The 15,329-nt window shown below is 33.4% G+C and overlaps 1 protein-coding gene across 6 annotated transcripts in view; it reads right to left on the bottom strand.

The window, feature by feature from the left end:
* Nucleotides 1-15,329, bottom strand: part of LOC106788786 (Down syndrome cell adhesion molecule-like protein Dscam2) — a 118,527-nt gene that overhangs the window by 58,556 nt on the left and 44,642 nt on the right. For all 6 annotated transcript variants that reach the window (XM_014752349.1, XM_014752351.1, XM_014752350.1 and 3 more), the window contains exons 3-5: nt 12,030-12,191; nt 11,037-11,186; nt 1,158-1,275 (exon numbers count right to left, since the gene is read on the bottom strand). In XM_014752349.1, the coding sequence (XP_014607835.1) occupies nt 1,158-1,275; nt 11,037-11,186; nt 12,030-12,191 (430 nt within the window). The remainder of the gene's footprint in view (nt 1-1,157; nt 1,276-11,036; nt 11,187-12,029; nt 12,192-15,329) is intronic.

Below are 15,329 nucleotides of genomic sequence, written 5' to 3'. Positions count from 1 at the left end.
AAGCGTGGAATCGCACGTAATGCCTCGTTAATGGTTGCTACTGTGTCGGTGGATCAACGTTCCCCACTTTTCCGTAAAAACGACTTCTTTTACTCCTTTTCCAACGAAGAAAAAATGTTCCGAAGGAAAACCGAGCTTACGAAAAATGTGCAAAAGAAAGAAAGAAAGAAAGAAAGAAAGAGAGTAAGAAGTACGGGTGAACGACATCGTCGGATAACGATCGATCGTGAACAAAATATTTTCTTGAAAAGGAAACCTCCATCTCCATCTATTTCGTCTCTTACGTTTTCCTCGTGAAAGATCGGAACTATGGTATACTATACTACAACATTATAGGTTGAATATTTACGCCGATAAATTTTATTCAATCGTCAGATTCCATTCCATTTTCTTTTTCTCTCTTTCTCTCTCTCGCACATAAACTTTTTACTTCACCTTCGTTGTTTTTATTATCGTAACCCTTATTTTCTCACACTCGTAGCAAGTTGAAAAAAATTAAAAACTTTCCTAATGTTCAGGAGCGAAGAGAACAACCCCGTGATTCGTTATTAACCCTAATTCCGAGCTTGAAAATTCGACGCTGAATATGCGGCAAACGTCGAAAGCTATCGATACGAAGGAAATCAGCACGTCGAACGAAATGTATTCTCTCTCTCTCTCTCTTTCTCTTTCTCTATATTTTCTCTACTTCCATCTTTTTCTTTCCTTTTTCCTCTCTCATCCTTTTTGTATATAACATGCTGATACGCGTCAATGAACTCGGAATATTTTCGTATTTCTAGCAGCCGTGCGTGCATTCTCTATACGGGAATACTTTTAGACCGCCTCAATGTTTAAAATTAGCATTAATATAAGCAAAATAGAGAAAGAACGTAAACGTCAGCGTCAGAGGGACGTGCATTGTTCACTGGAGTGCTCGTTTTCGCTGCGATCTATAATCCTGCCCGTCCAGTTCTCCCCCTTTCTCGTTTCGTTTGCTGCTATGAGAAAAGATAAGTAGAAAGAGAGAGGGAACTATCGAATCGCTTTTCAAAAGGAAACCTCTGCTTTCTTTACATATATGAATACACATATGTATATACTAAGCTATATATATGTATTAAATAGATATATATTTATTTATTAAAATAGATTTATCTTTAATCAAATGGTCTTACCTGTTTATCGGAGTAGGATTGGCATATGCTACGCAAGGTATAACTATGGTCTCTTTCAATCTAGCAGATTTGTAAACCAGCTTCTCATTTATTATTGGTGGCACGGAACCTCTGAGTTCTGAAAATTTACAAATAAATACATCAAATTACATAAACAACGAATAACTGTAAAATTGGAGAGGTGGAGGAGATTTTTAAAAAGCTTACATTGAAAAATATAATATTAATGCAACTGCAATACAGAGTTAATCGGAGTATAAAAATTTGATTTGCATAATTTTAAATATTTATTTGAAATCATACAATTGACGATTTGAAAAAAGAAACATTTATTCGCGTTTATAATATTTAAACATCTTATCTACATTTTGAAAATTGTTAAAGATATTCGCCTGACCTATTTTACCTCATTCATTCCGTGTAATTGATTCTGAATGCATAATGAAGATGCATCACCTTATCTAACGATGCATACGATAAAAGAAAAAAAAAACTTTTGCACGGGTTAATGTTGACGATAAGTTTGAAAAATGTATTTTCCGCAAAGAAAAAAGAAAACATCTAAACAAACAAAAAGAATATATACGCCATGGTAGAATAACATTTCAAAAATGACTAAAAAGAAGGGGTGTCTTCGTTCGTTTGTTCGTTCCTTACTTTAACGTCAACCTTCTCGAGGTAAGAAAAAAAAAACGGGGTCTTATTCTTTCTCTCTTTCTTTCTTTCTTGTTTTTCTCTTTCGCATGCTCGCTTTCCTTTCCCGCGATGAGTTTATGTAAGTTTGTTCCCCTGATATATACGGAAAATTTATTCCATACAAGTAGGTAGAACGGTAGAATAAAGAAGAAGTAATTGGAGTCAGACGAAAGTTTGAGAGCTACCGTGCTACAGACACGAGAGAAAAGAGAAGAAATATTGCTCTGCAACGTCCTCCAACAGTCGACGCATTAAAGATCGATTCGATTTCTAGGAGAACCAACCAAAACTCTTTTTTATTAACGTTACGAAGAAATGATTTATTGTAACTCGTTCGGCAAATGTACAATATTTTCCCCCCTTCTCCCAGCAAACGTAGAAAATTGTTTGAAAAATCGTTTTTACATTGCTGACTTTCACGACTGAATAATAATAAAAAGAAATATAAATTATATTTAAAATATTTCTTTTTTACAAATTTGTTTTCTATAGAAAGGTAGGGTAAAAAATGTTAAACAACCGGCAGACTATAAAAAAAAAAAAACAAAAAAACAATAAAAGAAGCGATTTCTTACGCTCAGAATGAAGTTTACAAATACACGAATTTATAATATAATTTTTGTAACATTTTTCAACAAAATTATATTTCATATTTAAAGTCTGTATGAGCATTCAACGTTAAAAAATAAAATTTGCACCGTACCGCACCGCACGATGCGTCCCGCCGTATCAAAATAAATTAATAAACAAATTTCGTTGATAGGTTCAGTCCTTCGCGGAACATTTAATACAAATTTTCAACATGAAGGATATAAACGTGCGATCTCATTAAAATAATTAAAAAAACAGAAAAAGTTAACGTAAAAAACGAGATGAAATGAAACGAAACGAAACGAAACGAAACGAAACGAAAAAGAAGGGAAGAAAAGTAGTGAAAGAAAAATTCATAACAAGAACGTCGTTGAAGAGATTTAGAAAAGAAGAAGTGAAAAAAAGAAAGATTAGGAAATATTCTCGAATGATCCTTTTCGTAGGATATTCTTTAATACAGCATACGCGAGGATTTTTCAGCGTCTTCGTGCATCCTCTTTTTCTTCTTTATTTCTTTCTACCTATCTTTTTCTCTCTCTCCCTCAAACTGTTGAAACCAAAGCAAGCTTCCTTTCCTTCCCCTAGGACGAGTTCATGTAAGTTTGTTCCGTGATATACGGGAAATGTTTTCCACGGCGTGTCATAAATAGCTTGGAAAAGAAAAAAGGAAAAGAAAAAAGGGACAATGGATCCTCTCGCCGATGAAAGGAAGGAACCGGCACGCCGGAAGAAAAGCTGGATGGACTGAAGAAAGAGATAAAAAGAGATAGAAAGAAGATTTCAATGGAGCGAGCAAGAGCATCATAGCGGAGAGCATTGATCCGAAACGTTTAATGGGGAATTATGTTAGCTCCGTTCACCCTAAATGTTGAATCGCGTTAATGACATTTTTACTTGGTAGAATACTCGAAAGGAAAGACGTGATACTGATACTTTTCTCTTGTCTCGAACAAAGAAAAAAGGAGATAAAAGGAATTCGAGTAAAAGATTGACTTTATTTACAAAACAGACCATTGATCGAATTTCGTGAGTTAATTATTAATTAGCTTTTTAAACGAGAACATTCTATTACGTGGATTCAATTCTATTTCTTTTTTCTTTTCCTTTTTTGTTCGTGTATCTCTAAAGCAAACTTAACTAACGTTTCGAACAGAATGATTTCTCATTAGGTGCATGCTCGTCCGTGCGAAATGACACGCGAATACTTTCCCCTTCTTTCCCTTTTTTTCTTTTTTATTCAATCTTTTTTTCTCTTCCTCCTAGCGAGCATTCATCTTTTCTCCGTTGGCTCGATGAAATATGAAATTTTGATAAAAATAGAATATTAAGCTCCCGGCTATAATTTCTTTTTTAATAAAAATGCCAATGCGTCTAGAGTGTTGCCTTTGGTATAAGATAAAAACCAAGAGAAAATTAAGAAAAAGCAAAACGTCAGTATCTAATTTCCTTTCTACGATGGAAATATGAACGTATGAATTTATTTGGAAACATTGAACAAACCCAATAAATATATCACGAACGACAATTGCGTAAGATTATTATGAAACATACCATTGTATTCAATTTTGAACAGATAATATTAATACGGCTAATTATTTCTTTGGATAATTATACACGACTTTGATACTTTACGCAAAAGATAAAGTATTAATGAAAGACGTAGCTCATTGTTAATTACATTTAATTCTTTGTAAAGTTTATCAAATAATATTCTCGACTAATACAAAATAACGGGAACGAAGTATTTAAAAGAATAAAATAGAAAAAAGTATTGTTATTAAAAAAAACTAAAAAAGAAAAAGAAAAAGAAAAGAAAAGAAAAAGAGAAATGAAAAATGAAATAAAATGAAATGAAACACCCATGTAAATCCAAAAGTTAGTTCGGAAAAAGTTGAACGAGCGAGCGAGCTAACGTAGGAGTTAGACAAAAATTTAATTTGCCCTTTTTCGCGATTTTGCCTGATTTTCCTCAAATAGCATTTTCTTCTATTATTATATTCCATTGTTATCCATATATGGACGTACCTCTAACTTTTTCATTGCGCTAGGTAGTAACGTAACGAAGTTATTTCACCGTCCTTTTCGAGAACGTACGATATATGGTTATACGAGAATATAGGAACGTAGAATCTACTCTCCTCTTAACTCCTTTTCATGGACATTATGATTTATCCACCGAAAGAGTTTTGTCCAGGTTATTTTTTCCCTTGATAATTTGTAAGAAAAGTTATAATAGTTCATAGGCTATTATTTGTTCATTAAAACAAGATATCTTATAATATTTATAATATACAATTAGTTCGAACATTATTGTCAATTTAAAATAATTCATATTTTCTCCTAATACAATATTTAGAATTCTTACATAAGGGAACATATTTAAGGATTATTACATTTTTAAATTGATATAAATTTCATTGCGAAAGAGCATGTTATTATAAGAAAAGTGAAATTCTACATAACTGATGGAAAAATTGATTTTACAAGATATGTATAATCGTTTGAAAAATATTATAAGATGCAAGGAAGGATCAACCGAGTGAGTATTACTTATAAAAATAATAATTATCTTACATAGGTAAAAATACTCTTGTAAGATCAATTTTTTATCATTTAAATAAAATAATATTTTTTCAACAATATAAAATATTCTCTTCTTCGATAAAATTCATATCAATTAGAAACTTGAATAATACTGAAATAGGTATTTTCGTATAAGAATTATGAAGCTGCGCATTAAACGCAAATATGAATTATTTAAAATTAAAATTTAAAACGGGTACAAATACTCCGGTGACTCACTGTATACTAGAAAATCAAATATCAAAGAACGCAATAAACTTATTCGTTGATAAAATTAATATCACGTTTCAACTAAGTTTAGATTTACGAAACGGATAATATAGGTACTCGAAAAGTTCCCTCGTTACTCTTGAAAACTGCTGTACATCAAGGTTTTGCTTAATCTAGTAAACGGCAGACCGAGCGAATAAGAGCCTAAGAGAAAGAGATAGAGAAAGAGAATGAGAAAGAGAGAAATATAGTAGCTGTCGTGGAACATGCAAACGATCAAATTCCTCTCTCCTGAACTTCATTATTAAGTTATTAAGTACGTAAGTGTGCTTAGCATAAATTTCTATCTCCCTGTTGGCAGCCAGTGCGACACTGATCTTGGTGGTGGTGGACACGAAACGCGACTGCGCGAATGAATACATTTAACTTCCGGAAATTGAAATGAACATTTCTATTGATTCGTAATAATATTCGATCTTCGAGATTTGTTACAAAAATATAATAAACATAATGAAAAGAAAAGTTTTATATTTATTAGAAAAATATTGTGTGATGAAATCGATCTATCGTATCTCTACATTAAAATCGAGTACTCTCTTAGATCCTGATTTCCAACTTAAGCCACGATTTAAGCCTCGCACGCCTTCCGTTTGCTTTAACTGTACGATTACTAGGCACCATTGGTAGAAGACGGTTAAAGCGTGCCTGAGGATCTCAGATTAAGCTTCTCGATATTAATTATTCCTCGGCAGCTGTTCCGGCTTATCAACTGGCGCGTGACGTTGCTCCGATCGAAAAGTGGGTGTGGATGATATCCGCCGAGGGAAGGGTTTAAGGTTAACGAGAGAACGAAAAGAAATAAGACAAACAAGATAAGAAAGAAAAAACAAAGATAAACAAGAAATTAACAAATAAGAAAAAAGAAAAAGTAAGCTACGGATATTCCTTTGAAATATTACACTATAGCCTCGTCGTGAATTAATAGGGAAACTAAAGGAACTCGGTAACAAAGATGAAGGAAGAGAAAGAGAGAGAGAGAGAGACAGGTCTACTGTAGTAAGAAACTACAGCAGTTGCAAGCACATTTGAGGCTTCGCGTAAGCCTCGAGTGTAGACTATGGCATGCGAAGAGAAGCATCATTAGTTAGCCCGACTCGAATGGAAGGGCTTTCTCCCTCCTTTTTTCCTACCCTCTTTTTTCTTCTTCTTATTCCCCATCTTCATCTTCTTTCTCTCGCTTCTTCTTTCCCTCCTATCCCCCTTCTTTTTCTACTACATTCCACTAACCTGAAATATTTTCTTACCACGTTTTATGCTTATTCGGTATTATTATACTTTTGACATATATATACTTTGCAATCATTAAAATAGTAAAAAGATCATAATAATCAAAAATAACGTATATAAGCTTAAGATACATAAGACAACAAAGTTAGGTATTTATTGTCCTAAAAACTGTTTTAACAAACACGTGGCTAAACATTACTCTTCATTTTACAATGAAAATATCAAATAGCTTGAACGGAAAGTTTTGCATAAAGTGTATGCGTCCCACGTGGCACGGAACGTGTTAAACTTACTACCTCTTCCACTCTTTTTCTTTCTCTTTTTCTCGTTTTAGTTTCCCTATCAGACATCTCTCTCAAAAGCTATACCTCGCTATTCAATTTCTAATATCGCATCAATCGATTAGTAATTGAGGATGTAAATTAAACGAAACTCCCTTTTGACCCGCTGATCCTCTTCCGGAAGATCATTTTATCTTTCGAAAAGCACTTTGACAACCGTTTACAAGCAAATATGACGTTAATTCAATACCATATTTATGCCAGTAATAATAATTATTATTATTGTTATATTATTCTAATTATACATATTTTTTCAAAAAAAACAAATAAGTATCATATTAACGCGCAGTCCTTTTTTTAGGTAGAAATTTAAATTAATCATGTTTATAATTATATGTGCTACCGTTTAACTTTTATTTTATACAAATATTGTGACGAATAATTACGTTTAAAATGCTGCAATACAGCAAGATCTTTCGTTTATGAAAGTCGAAACTCGTATGTTCTTTTCCCTTCTCTCTCTCTTTCTCTTTTCTCTTTACGCATGACTTTCCATCGCGTTTTCCATTTTAATTGGAATTTCATGTTTATATGCAACGAGAATAAACAGTCACTAGTGAGCTTTTACGAATCTCATTCCATTTTCGTCGTTCTCGTTGCGTTACACTGAATATTTTTACAAACTTGTTAACAATTATGTTTTTGCCTTTACTAGCTGGCCCCTTCTTTTTTTTCTTCATTTCATTTCTTTAACGAACATTATGATATGTATTATATGAGGTGTTTCGATAAAATTCTATCTTTCCTACTCTTTTAAACATTAAGCAACATTTTCAAACGATCGAACGTACTTTATTTAACGCATAGTCAACACACAACTCTAATATCGAATTGCACGGGATAACCTTGACTAACAAAAGAATCATTCGAAAAATATTCATTGTCGTTGGTTTCATAGTAGAGTCGACGATATGTACAGTGATAAAGCACAATAACGAGACCGATATTTGTTTCTCGCACACGACATCGAAACTACGATGCTCTCTAGCTTTTCCACTCTCGGTGGAAGCAGCAGCAGCAGTTGCTGCGAATGCAGTTTGACAAAAAATAGCAGAACAAGAGCGAGAGAGATAGAGAGAGAAAGGATGTAGAAAACGTATGCCAAATGGAACTTTGTAACGTCATGTAAGATCAGGATGAAACAGAGAAAACTTACCCTAGAAGCTTTTATTTTTCACGCTCTTTTTACCCTCTCTCTCTCTCTCTCTTCTCTCCTTTTCTTGTTAATCTTCGTTCGTATGCTTTTTGTATCGAAAAATAGAAGAACTTAAAGTACGTATACACGAGGAATTCTACTTTCAAACGTAGTTTCGCTTCTCTTTTTTTCCCCTACCGAATACTCGGAAATCGTTGTATTATGTCGAAAAGAGGCACAAAAAAACTACGATATTTTTCTCTCTCTGTGTTTTGTTTCTTACTTTTAAATTAATTATAAAATGAACGTAGAAAATATTCGTGATAAAAATAATAGGATCGTTTGTAAGATTCATTACGATATTCGTGAAATATAATACGAAGTAGATAAAAAGGGGAAGAAAGAAAATAAAATGGAAAAGAGAAGATGAAAAAAAAGGGTCAGGTAAAAGAAAGCGATACAATGTTTGTCTTTTTTCCTGACATTAATTGGCGAAACTAATGGAAAAAAAAATAATCTCGGTAAATACAATAGTAATGTGACAAATAATATGCTACTCTATATTGCAGGAATATAAAGTAGAAAAAAAATGAGATGAAAGAAAGAAAAATAGAAAACGAGACAAGAAAAATGTCTATACGATATACATTCGAGGATCGATTCTCGATGTTTTCGACGATATAGAGAGAACCGGTACAATGGGCAGTATCACGAGAACAAGATGCCTAGGGCAAAACGGTTCTCTCTTGATTCCCAACGATCGTACCGAATGTACAAAACTCACTCATAATTGGCAAGCTATCGAACGAACTAACTGTCGGTCAAAGTAAACATTTAATTGAAATCGGCCAACCATCGGGTGCAACAGCGATTCAATGTGAAAGAACCCGTAGGCTTCTCTGTTTTTTTCTTTTCTGCTGTTCTTTTTTATTTTTTATTCATTTTTTCAATAAATATCATTTTCATCGATGGAAAATAAAATTTTATAACGAGCCAGCTAGCTAGCAAAAAAGAACAAAAACAAATAGAGAAAAAAAAAGAATAAAAGAAATATTTCTTCAGAACGATCTTTTTCGAATTTGTTTGAAGTTTATCCTTTTTAAAATTGAACTTCGTTCTCGTACGAAGTATCTAAAGGTTCTTCTCTCTTCTTCATATTTATTTCTTCTTTATAAAAATATTGCTGATAAAGAAACATGAATGGTTTTCTTCTATGCATGTTTCGTAATACCATACTTGAAGGATATGTATATGTACTTGAATACCCATATGACACAACCGTCTTTGAATAACCGAGTTTCCCATAGAGAGCGAGAATTCTAATATATGAATATTGAAAATTCAAAACATATCGATGTGGTGAAAATCGTATATTATATAATATATATAAATGTTACCATTAAAGTGTATAATTCAGTTGATTCATGAAAAACTTAGATCTTACGCGAAATAAATAAGCATTTTAGAGAAAGCATATAAAAAGAATTTTATTATGCACTTCAATTACGTAAGATATAAATTTACTACAGACGAGTAGTTAAAGTATGAGAATGAAATTTGATCCTTCTAAAAGTTCGCTTTTCTTTCAACCACAATGCTCACAGTTATCCGTTCTTATTTCTTCCACTATTTTGAAAATCAATGTTCTGTTAGTTGTTCTGTTCTATCGGATCTACTTTATCAATCAAATATCAATTTCATATACTAATTGCTCGCCTCTCTTATATTACATAATTAAAATATTTAATTTTAAGTTCTTTCATATTTTAATAGGTCAGTATAATTATTTTATGATGTAGTTGGTTATTTCATAAATTAATGAATTTCGCATTTTAACGAAATAAAAAAATTATTGAGTTGTTCGGAAAGTAAAATACATTCTACCAAGAGACATTTCAATTGTGATTTAAAACCTTCTTGTGATCCAATCGGTTAAGTAATGTTTTTCGAAATTCGTTCTGGTAATTTCAATTTGAAAGGTATATTAAGTTTAAGTTGTCCAGTTGAAGCGTATGACGATAAATTGTGGCATAACAACACAAAAAACAGTTAAAAAGTTGGATTTATCAAACTATCATTTGGGAAAAAAGAAATTCTTTTTTTATTTATCATTAACAAAACAAAATAACTTCTAGTTCAATGTAAGATATTTTGTAAAAAAAATAAATAATAAATGTAAGCTTGGAATAAATAAGAAAATAGTCCAATTATTATTTAGTAAACATCGTATTAGATGGTAAAAGTAATCGTTGAATAAATAGTAAGAGAGTACACCTTAGTAATGAACCACGAACGTAAGCCGACAGTAATATTCACCATTTTGTAATTACAACGGTCGGAGCGTGGCCCAGACCGCGGTACGTTCACTTTAACTCGCGAATTCGTAATAAGTGCTGCAATGAATTATAGTAATGCTCCGGTTATCACGAACAATGAACTTACACTTCGTGGCCGAGGAAACGTGGTCGTTATTAAGAACGATTTCGCAAAGTGCGAGAGAGAAGGGAGCTTTAACATTCTTGCATGCACGGAGTTCGAGAAATGTCTACGAATTCTTTAATCCTAAAAGATTACTCAAACTTATCTTTTAATAAGACTTCACGTTATCCTAGTTACTTACTTTTCTTTTACATAAGAACAATATTTTCATATTTAAAAAAAAAAAAAATACATATACAGCTAATTTTGTTCTTACACGAAATTCGCCGAAAAACAGAAGATTGGTTGGTAATTCTATAAGATATCAGTAAAAATATTATATAATACAATAAAGACAAAGTAATATATATAAAATTATCTTATTATATAAATTAAAATCATGTAAAAAAAAGTTCGTGTAAGAACAGAATTGGGTACAGATGCAAATTTATTTTTGGCATGAGAAGAAGTAAATGAAAAAAAAAAAGAAAACTAGTAAGGAAGAATAATTTTTCTCGATAGAATCTTTAGAATTGACCTAACTTTTTTCGATCAATTGTCGAAGTCCTGTCGTTCGAAGATTAAATTTCAAGAAAGAAGAGAAAGGTATTTACTAACCAGTCAATTGTGGCCGACCAGCACTGCTACTGACGACCGTTTCTTGGGTCAATCGATGATGAGTTCTGCAGCGGTAAGTCATTTGTGCATCCGTCCGGGTAATATTGATTATCATCAGTTCACCGCTCGGAAGCATGTGATATTTGCCATCTACAAACACACATCAAACTTCGATCATACAACGCTCAACAATCTTCTCAAATGATGAGATTGGAATTGGCAATAACGTTCGATTTTATACATAAATAAATAGCAATTAAGATTAAACGTGAAACGTTATAACGATGACGAATAACTAATTAATAATAACGAAAACCATCATTTTCGATACCGATATTTCATTTTCACCGTTACCGATTAATTAACTATCTTATTTTTATTTATGCATAATACTTTATATAATGTTACATAGCGCGTATATCAATTTTTAACGTTAACCCATTTTCCATCGTGATTAAGCTTCCATATAATTTCACTTCATTTTCGAATATCAAAACTTCTAATTTTATCGAAGAAACTATCGATCAAAAGCTATCGAAGTAAACGCGGTTATTGATAATTTGAGTTATAATATCGATCGAAGCAGTCAAACTGCTTTCGCGTAGCTTAATCAATCTCGTTTATAATCAACGAAGCAGCCGGCTCATTAATTGCTCCATGGTATAACATCGCGAACGAAAGCTTCATTTCTGACACGCTATCGCGAAAATCACTTCTTTGATACCAATATAATTAACACGAGACTCGATTTACCGCTAGCTATCGCGGAAAACTGCGATATCATTTTTATTCTACTTTATATTTTCATTTTTTTTATAAATAACCAAGCACTCGAGTTTTTTTTCCTCTCATACAAAAATTTCTTCTCTTATTCTTTCCTTTTCCCTAAGAATTTGAAAGTTCAAACATAACTTTCGAGATATGAAAGGCTACATTGTTGCTTTAAATTTATAGATCAAAAATTAGAAAAAAAATATAAAATAATCTTCTCACCGCTCATCGGAGTTGGATAAATGTTGAAATTTGGTTCTTGAAACCAGGAAGTTACGGTGACGTGGTCTCGTACAAAACTGGGCACACTACAACGCATAAGTACATTGTTGCCGGGAAAACTGCCTGGACTTTGCACTTCGGGATCGTAAGGTTGGCTCACCACTGGAAATATAAAAATGTTAGATTCGTTTATGAATCCGAGAAAAACCTGGGAAAATTGGCAGGTCTTGGAAACATAGAAAAATATTGTAAAACAAACTTTTTTCTCTTCACAATTTTGTTTAGAAAAATAAACGATACGTGATATCACAGTTGATGGTTTATACACCAGTACCTCCTATATATATTAGGTCTACCGAAAAGTTTTGTCCGATAGTGTAGAGTTCTTCGCCTCTAAAAATAAATCATTTTGGCATTTACAAGTTGCCATCACGCTGGCAAGAAGTCATAAGTAACGATGGAAAGTATATTCTACAATAAATATTATTAAATGTATGAAAATTGTGTGTTATTTTCTTTCAATTCAAAAACGGACAGAACTTTCCGGTAGACCTAAATACAATATATTTTATTTGCCGAATATTTCTCGATCTTATTTACACAAGTCACAGGGTAAACGAGACCGACATATACAAGTTTCAACGTAAAATACGAGCTCGGCAGATGCGTCACTTGACTTTTGGATCGTTTTAATTTTAGATGAGTCGAACGAATAAATTATTTCGACCAATCGATAAAACTATTCTATTTTCAAACGTGAGACTGATCAATGTTCGAACTTTGTACAATAGGTGCAATTATTTCGATTAAATAATATACAAGAAACTTGATATTTTTCCCTATTAAAACTAATATTTATCATAAGGTCCACTTACATAAGAGTCGGTTTAAAATTCACGACCCAGTTAGATACGTTGAAAAGATGTTAAATTCACCAACCTATTTTCGATTTGGGAATTCGTATGATCGTTCTCGACACAACAAACGACCTCCGTACATTTTCTCGAGGAAACTTTACTCGAAGAAGGAAAAGCGCGTCATTCTGCTTTGATTCCTTGGAACTTGGTTGAAGCTAGTGGAAAATAGTTAAGGAAGAAAGAGAAAACTCGAAAATTGTAGTATATAAAACGTCTATAGAGAATAAGCTTATTAGAGAAGGTGGAACTTTCGAAAATTCCTATCAAAGAACCTTGAATTTCTAGTCACGTGAAAATCGCATTACTATCTGTACAAACCTTTTAGAAAATATTGAAAGAATTAATATAGACGTTTTTATTCACACATACACAAAATAAATATAATTTGTATATATAAAGAGAAAACAGGAGAATAGCAAATAAACAATATTTAATACGATTGCTTAAATTGAAATTCATAAAAAAGAAAAACAAAAGAAGAAAGAACTAATGAAGTAAATATCGAGAAACATCGAAAGAGGTTGTGAACGCGTGATTTTCACGACATTCCAGTACGTCCCTGAGGGCAAGGAACGCGAGTTAATGGTCTCCGCGGCACGTTGCAATAAGGGCATGCCTGAGAAGAAAAAGAGAAAAAAGTTGTTAAGTGGTGGCAAGGGTATAAGATAAAACGGAGAACATGGATAGCACGGATTAAATCCAACCAATGAGGACGACGACGACGACGACACTCTTTGCAAAGAATCCTGTAGCATACGTTGCTTCGGCAATATCATCTTGACACCTCGGCTGAAAGCTGGGATAAGAGTAGATGCAAGTAATAAAGGGGTAGATGAAGCATGAAAGAAATGATGCACAAAGCATAAAACGTAATATCGTAATTAAAATATTTTTTCAAGGAAATAAAAAAACGGTGAAATGAGGCACGCGGAATTTTTATTTGCCCCTACTTATTCTTCGAATAATCTCAGACGAATGGTTTCCATTTAAATGTGAGATAAAAATAAACGCGGTGTATTTAGTTACGAATGAAAGAGAGTCCTTCGTTCTGGAATCTAAAGAATAATAAAACGATAAGAAGCAGGTGATTATTTGAAGACGTTATTTGTGTCTGTCCATTTAAAACATTAATGATCTTCGGGATGGAAGCAAAGATTCGGAATCGATTCTAAACGAAAATTCGATTTTCCAAAAAGGGAAGCTAACTCGATAGATAAAATCGTATATCGATATATGAAAGGAGAGAAAGCACACAAGATTCGAATGATTGTAAAAAAAATTGTCTTAGAAAAATAGGGTAGAAGGAAAATTCGGAAAGGTTGGCCCTATCTTATCGAAAATCTCAACGGTGTTCCAATCCGCCCCTGAGCTGACAGTTCACATAAGTTGATGGTGTTGGTTGAAAGGTTGGTAAGAAAAAAAAATAAAAGAGAGAAAGAGAGAGAAAAGGGTAAAAAGAAGGTTGAAGTAAGATCGGGTAGAAAACTTGTGTGTTGTGTATATATATATATATATAATGCGTGTGGTCGTTGTGAGTTTGTGTATGTACCAAGAGAAAAAGAGAGAGAGATGCAGAAAGGAGAGAAATGCGGAAAGCTGAAGGAGACCGGGTTGAAGGAAAGAGAGGTACGAAAGTGAGAGAAAGAGAGAGAGAAAGGGTAGAACGGGGTGGAGGGCAAAGTGTGTGGTACCGTGTAAGGGTTGGCTCTGCAACCCGTTTCGAGAGTCAGCAGAGCGAGGCACTCAGACTCCAGAATGGGGTAAAAACTCGGTGAGTTCGCCTCCTGCTTCTCTCCTCTTTCCACCACCTATTTCCTCCTCCTCCTCCTCCTCCTCCTCCTACTTCTCCTACTCCTACTACTTCTCTTCTCTTCTCTTTCATCTCGCTAGCTCTTTCCGTATCGCAAGCAGCGGCTCTCGGTTACGCGGCAACCAAGCCGAGCATGAACTCGGCAGACATCTCGTGGCAGGTAATATTTACAAACCATGAAACGCGCGCGTGGAGATACGAAGGCCTCCCGGCCGAAAACCTTCTTTCTCTTTCTCGCTTTCCTACTCTCATCCTGCTACAATATCTATCCGCAAGAGCATCCTGACTAAAGTAGAGAAATTTCGTGCGTTGCCGTTTCATTCCTTCCCATCAGATTTCTTTTCCTTCTATTTCTTTCTCTCTCTCTCTCTCTCTCTCTTTGAATCTCTTTTTCTCTACTACTGCTGTTACTATGTCTTCTTCTTCTTCTTCTTCTTCTTCTTCTTCTTCTTCTTCTTCTTCTTTAGCGTTCGTTCGTTCATTTCTTCCTTATTTCCGACAAGTCGTATTCATGAGACGAATGAAAACTTCTCTAGAAGAGGTTTTTATCTTGCATATATACATAAATATATT

The sequence above is a fragment of the Polistes canadensis genome, unplaced genomic scaffold (genome assembly GCF_001313835.1).
Source record: "Polistes canadensis isolate GaletaPanama2010 unplaced genomic scaffold, ASM131383v1 scaffold_154, whole genome shotgun sequence".
Lineage (NCBI taxonomy): Eukaryota > Metazoa > Arthropoda > Insecta > Hymenoptera > Vespidae > Polistes > Polistes canadensis.
This window is presented reverse-complemented; position numbering and strand designations above follow the sequence as displayed.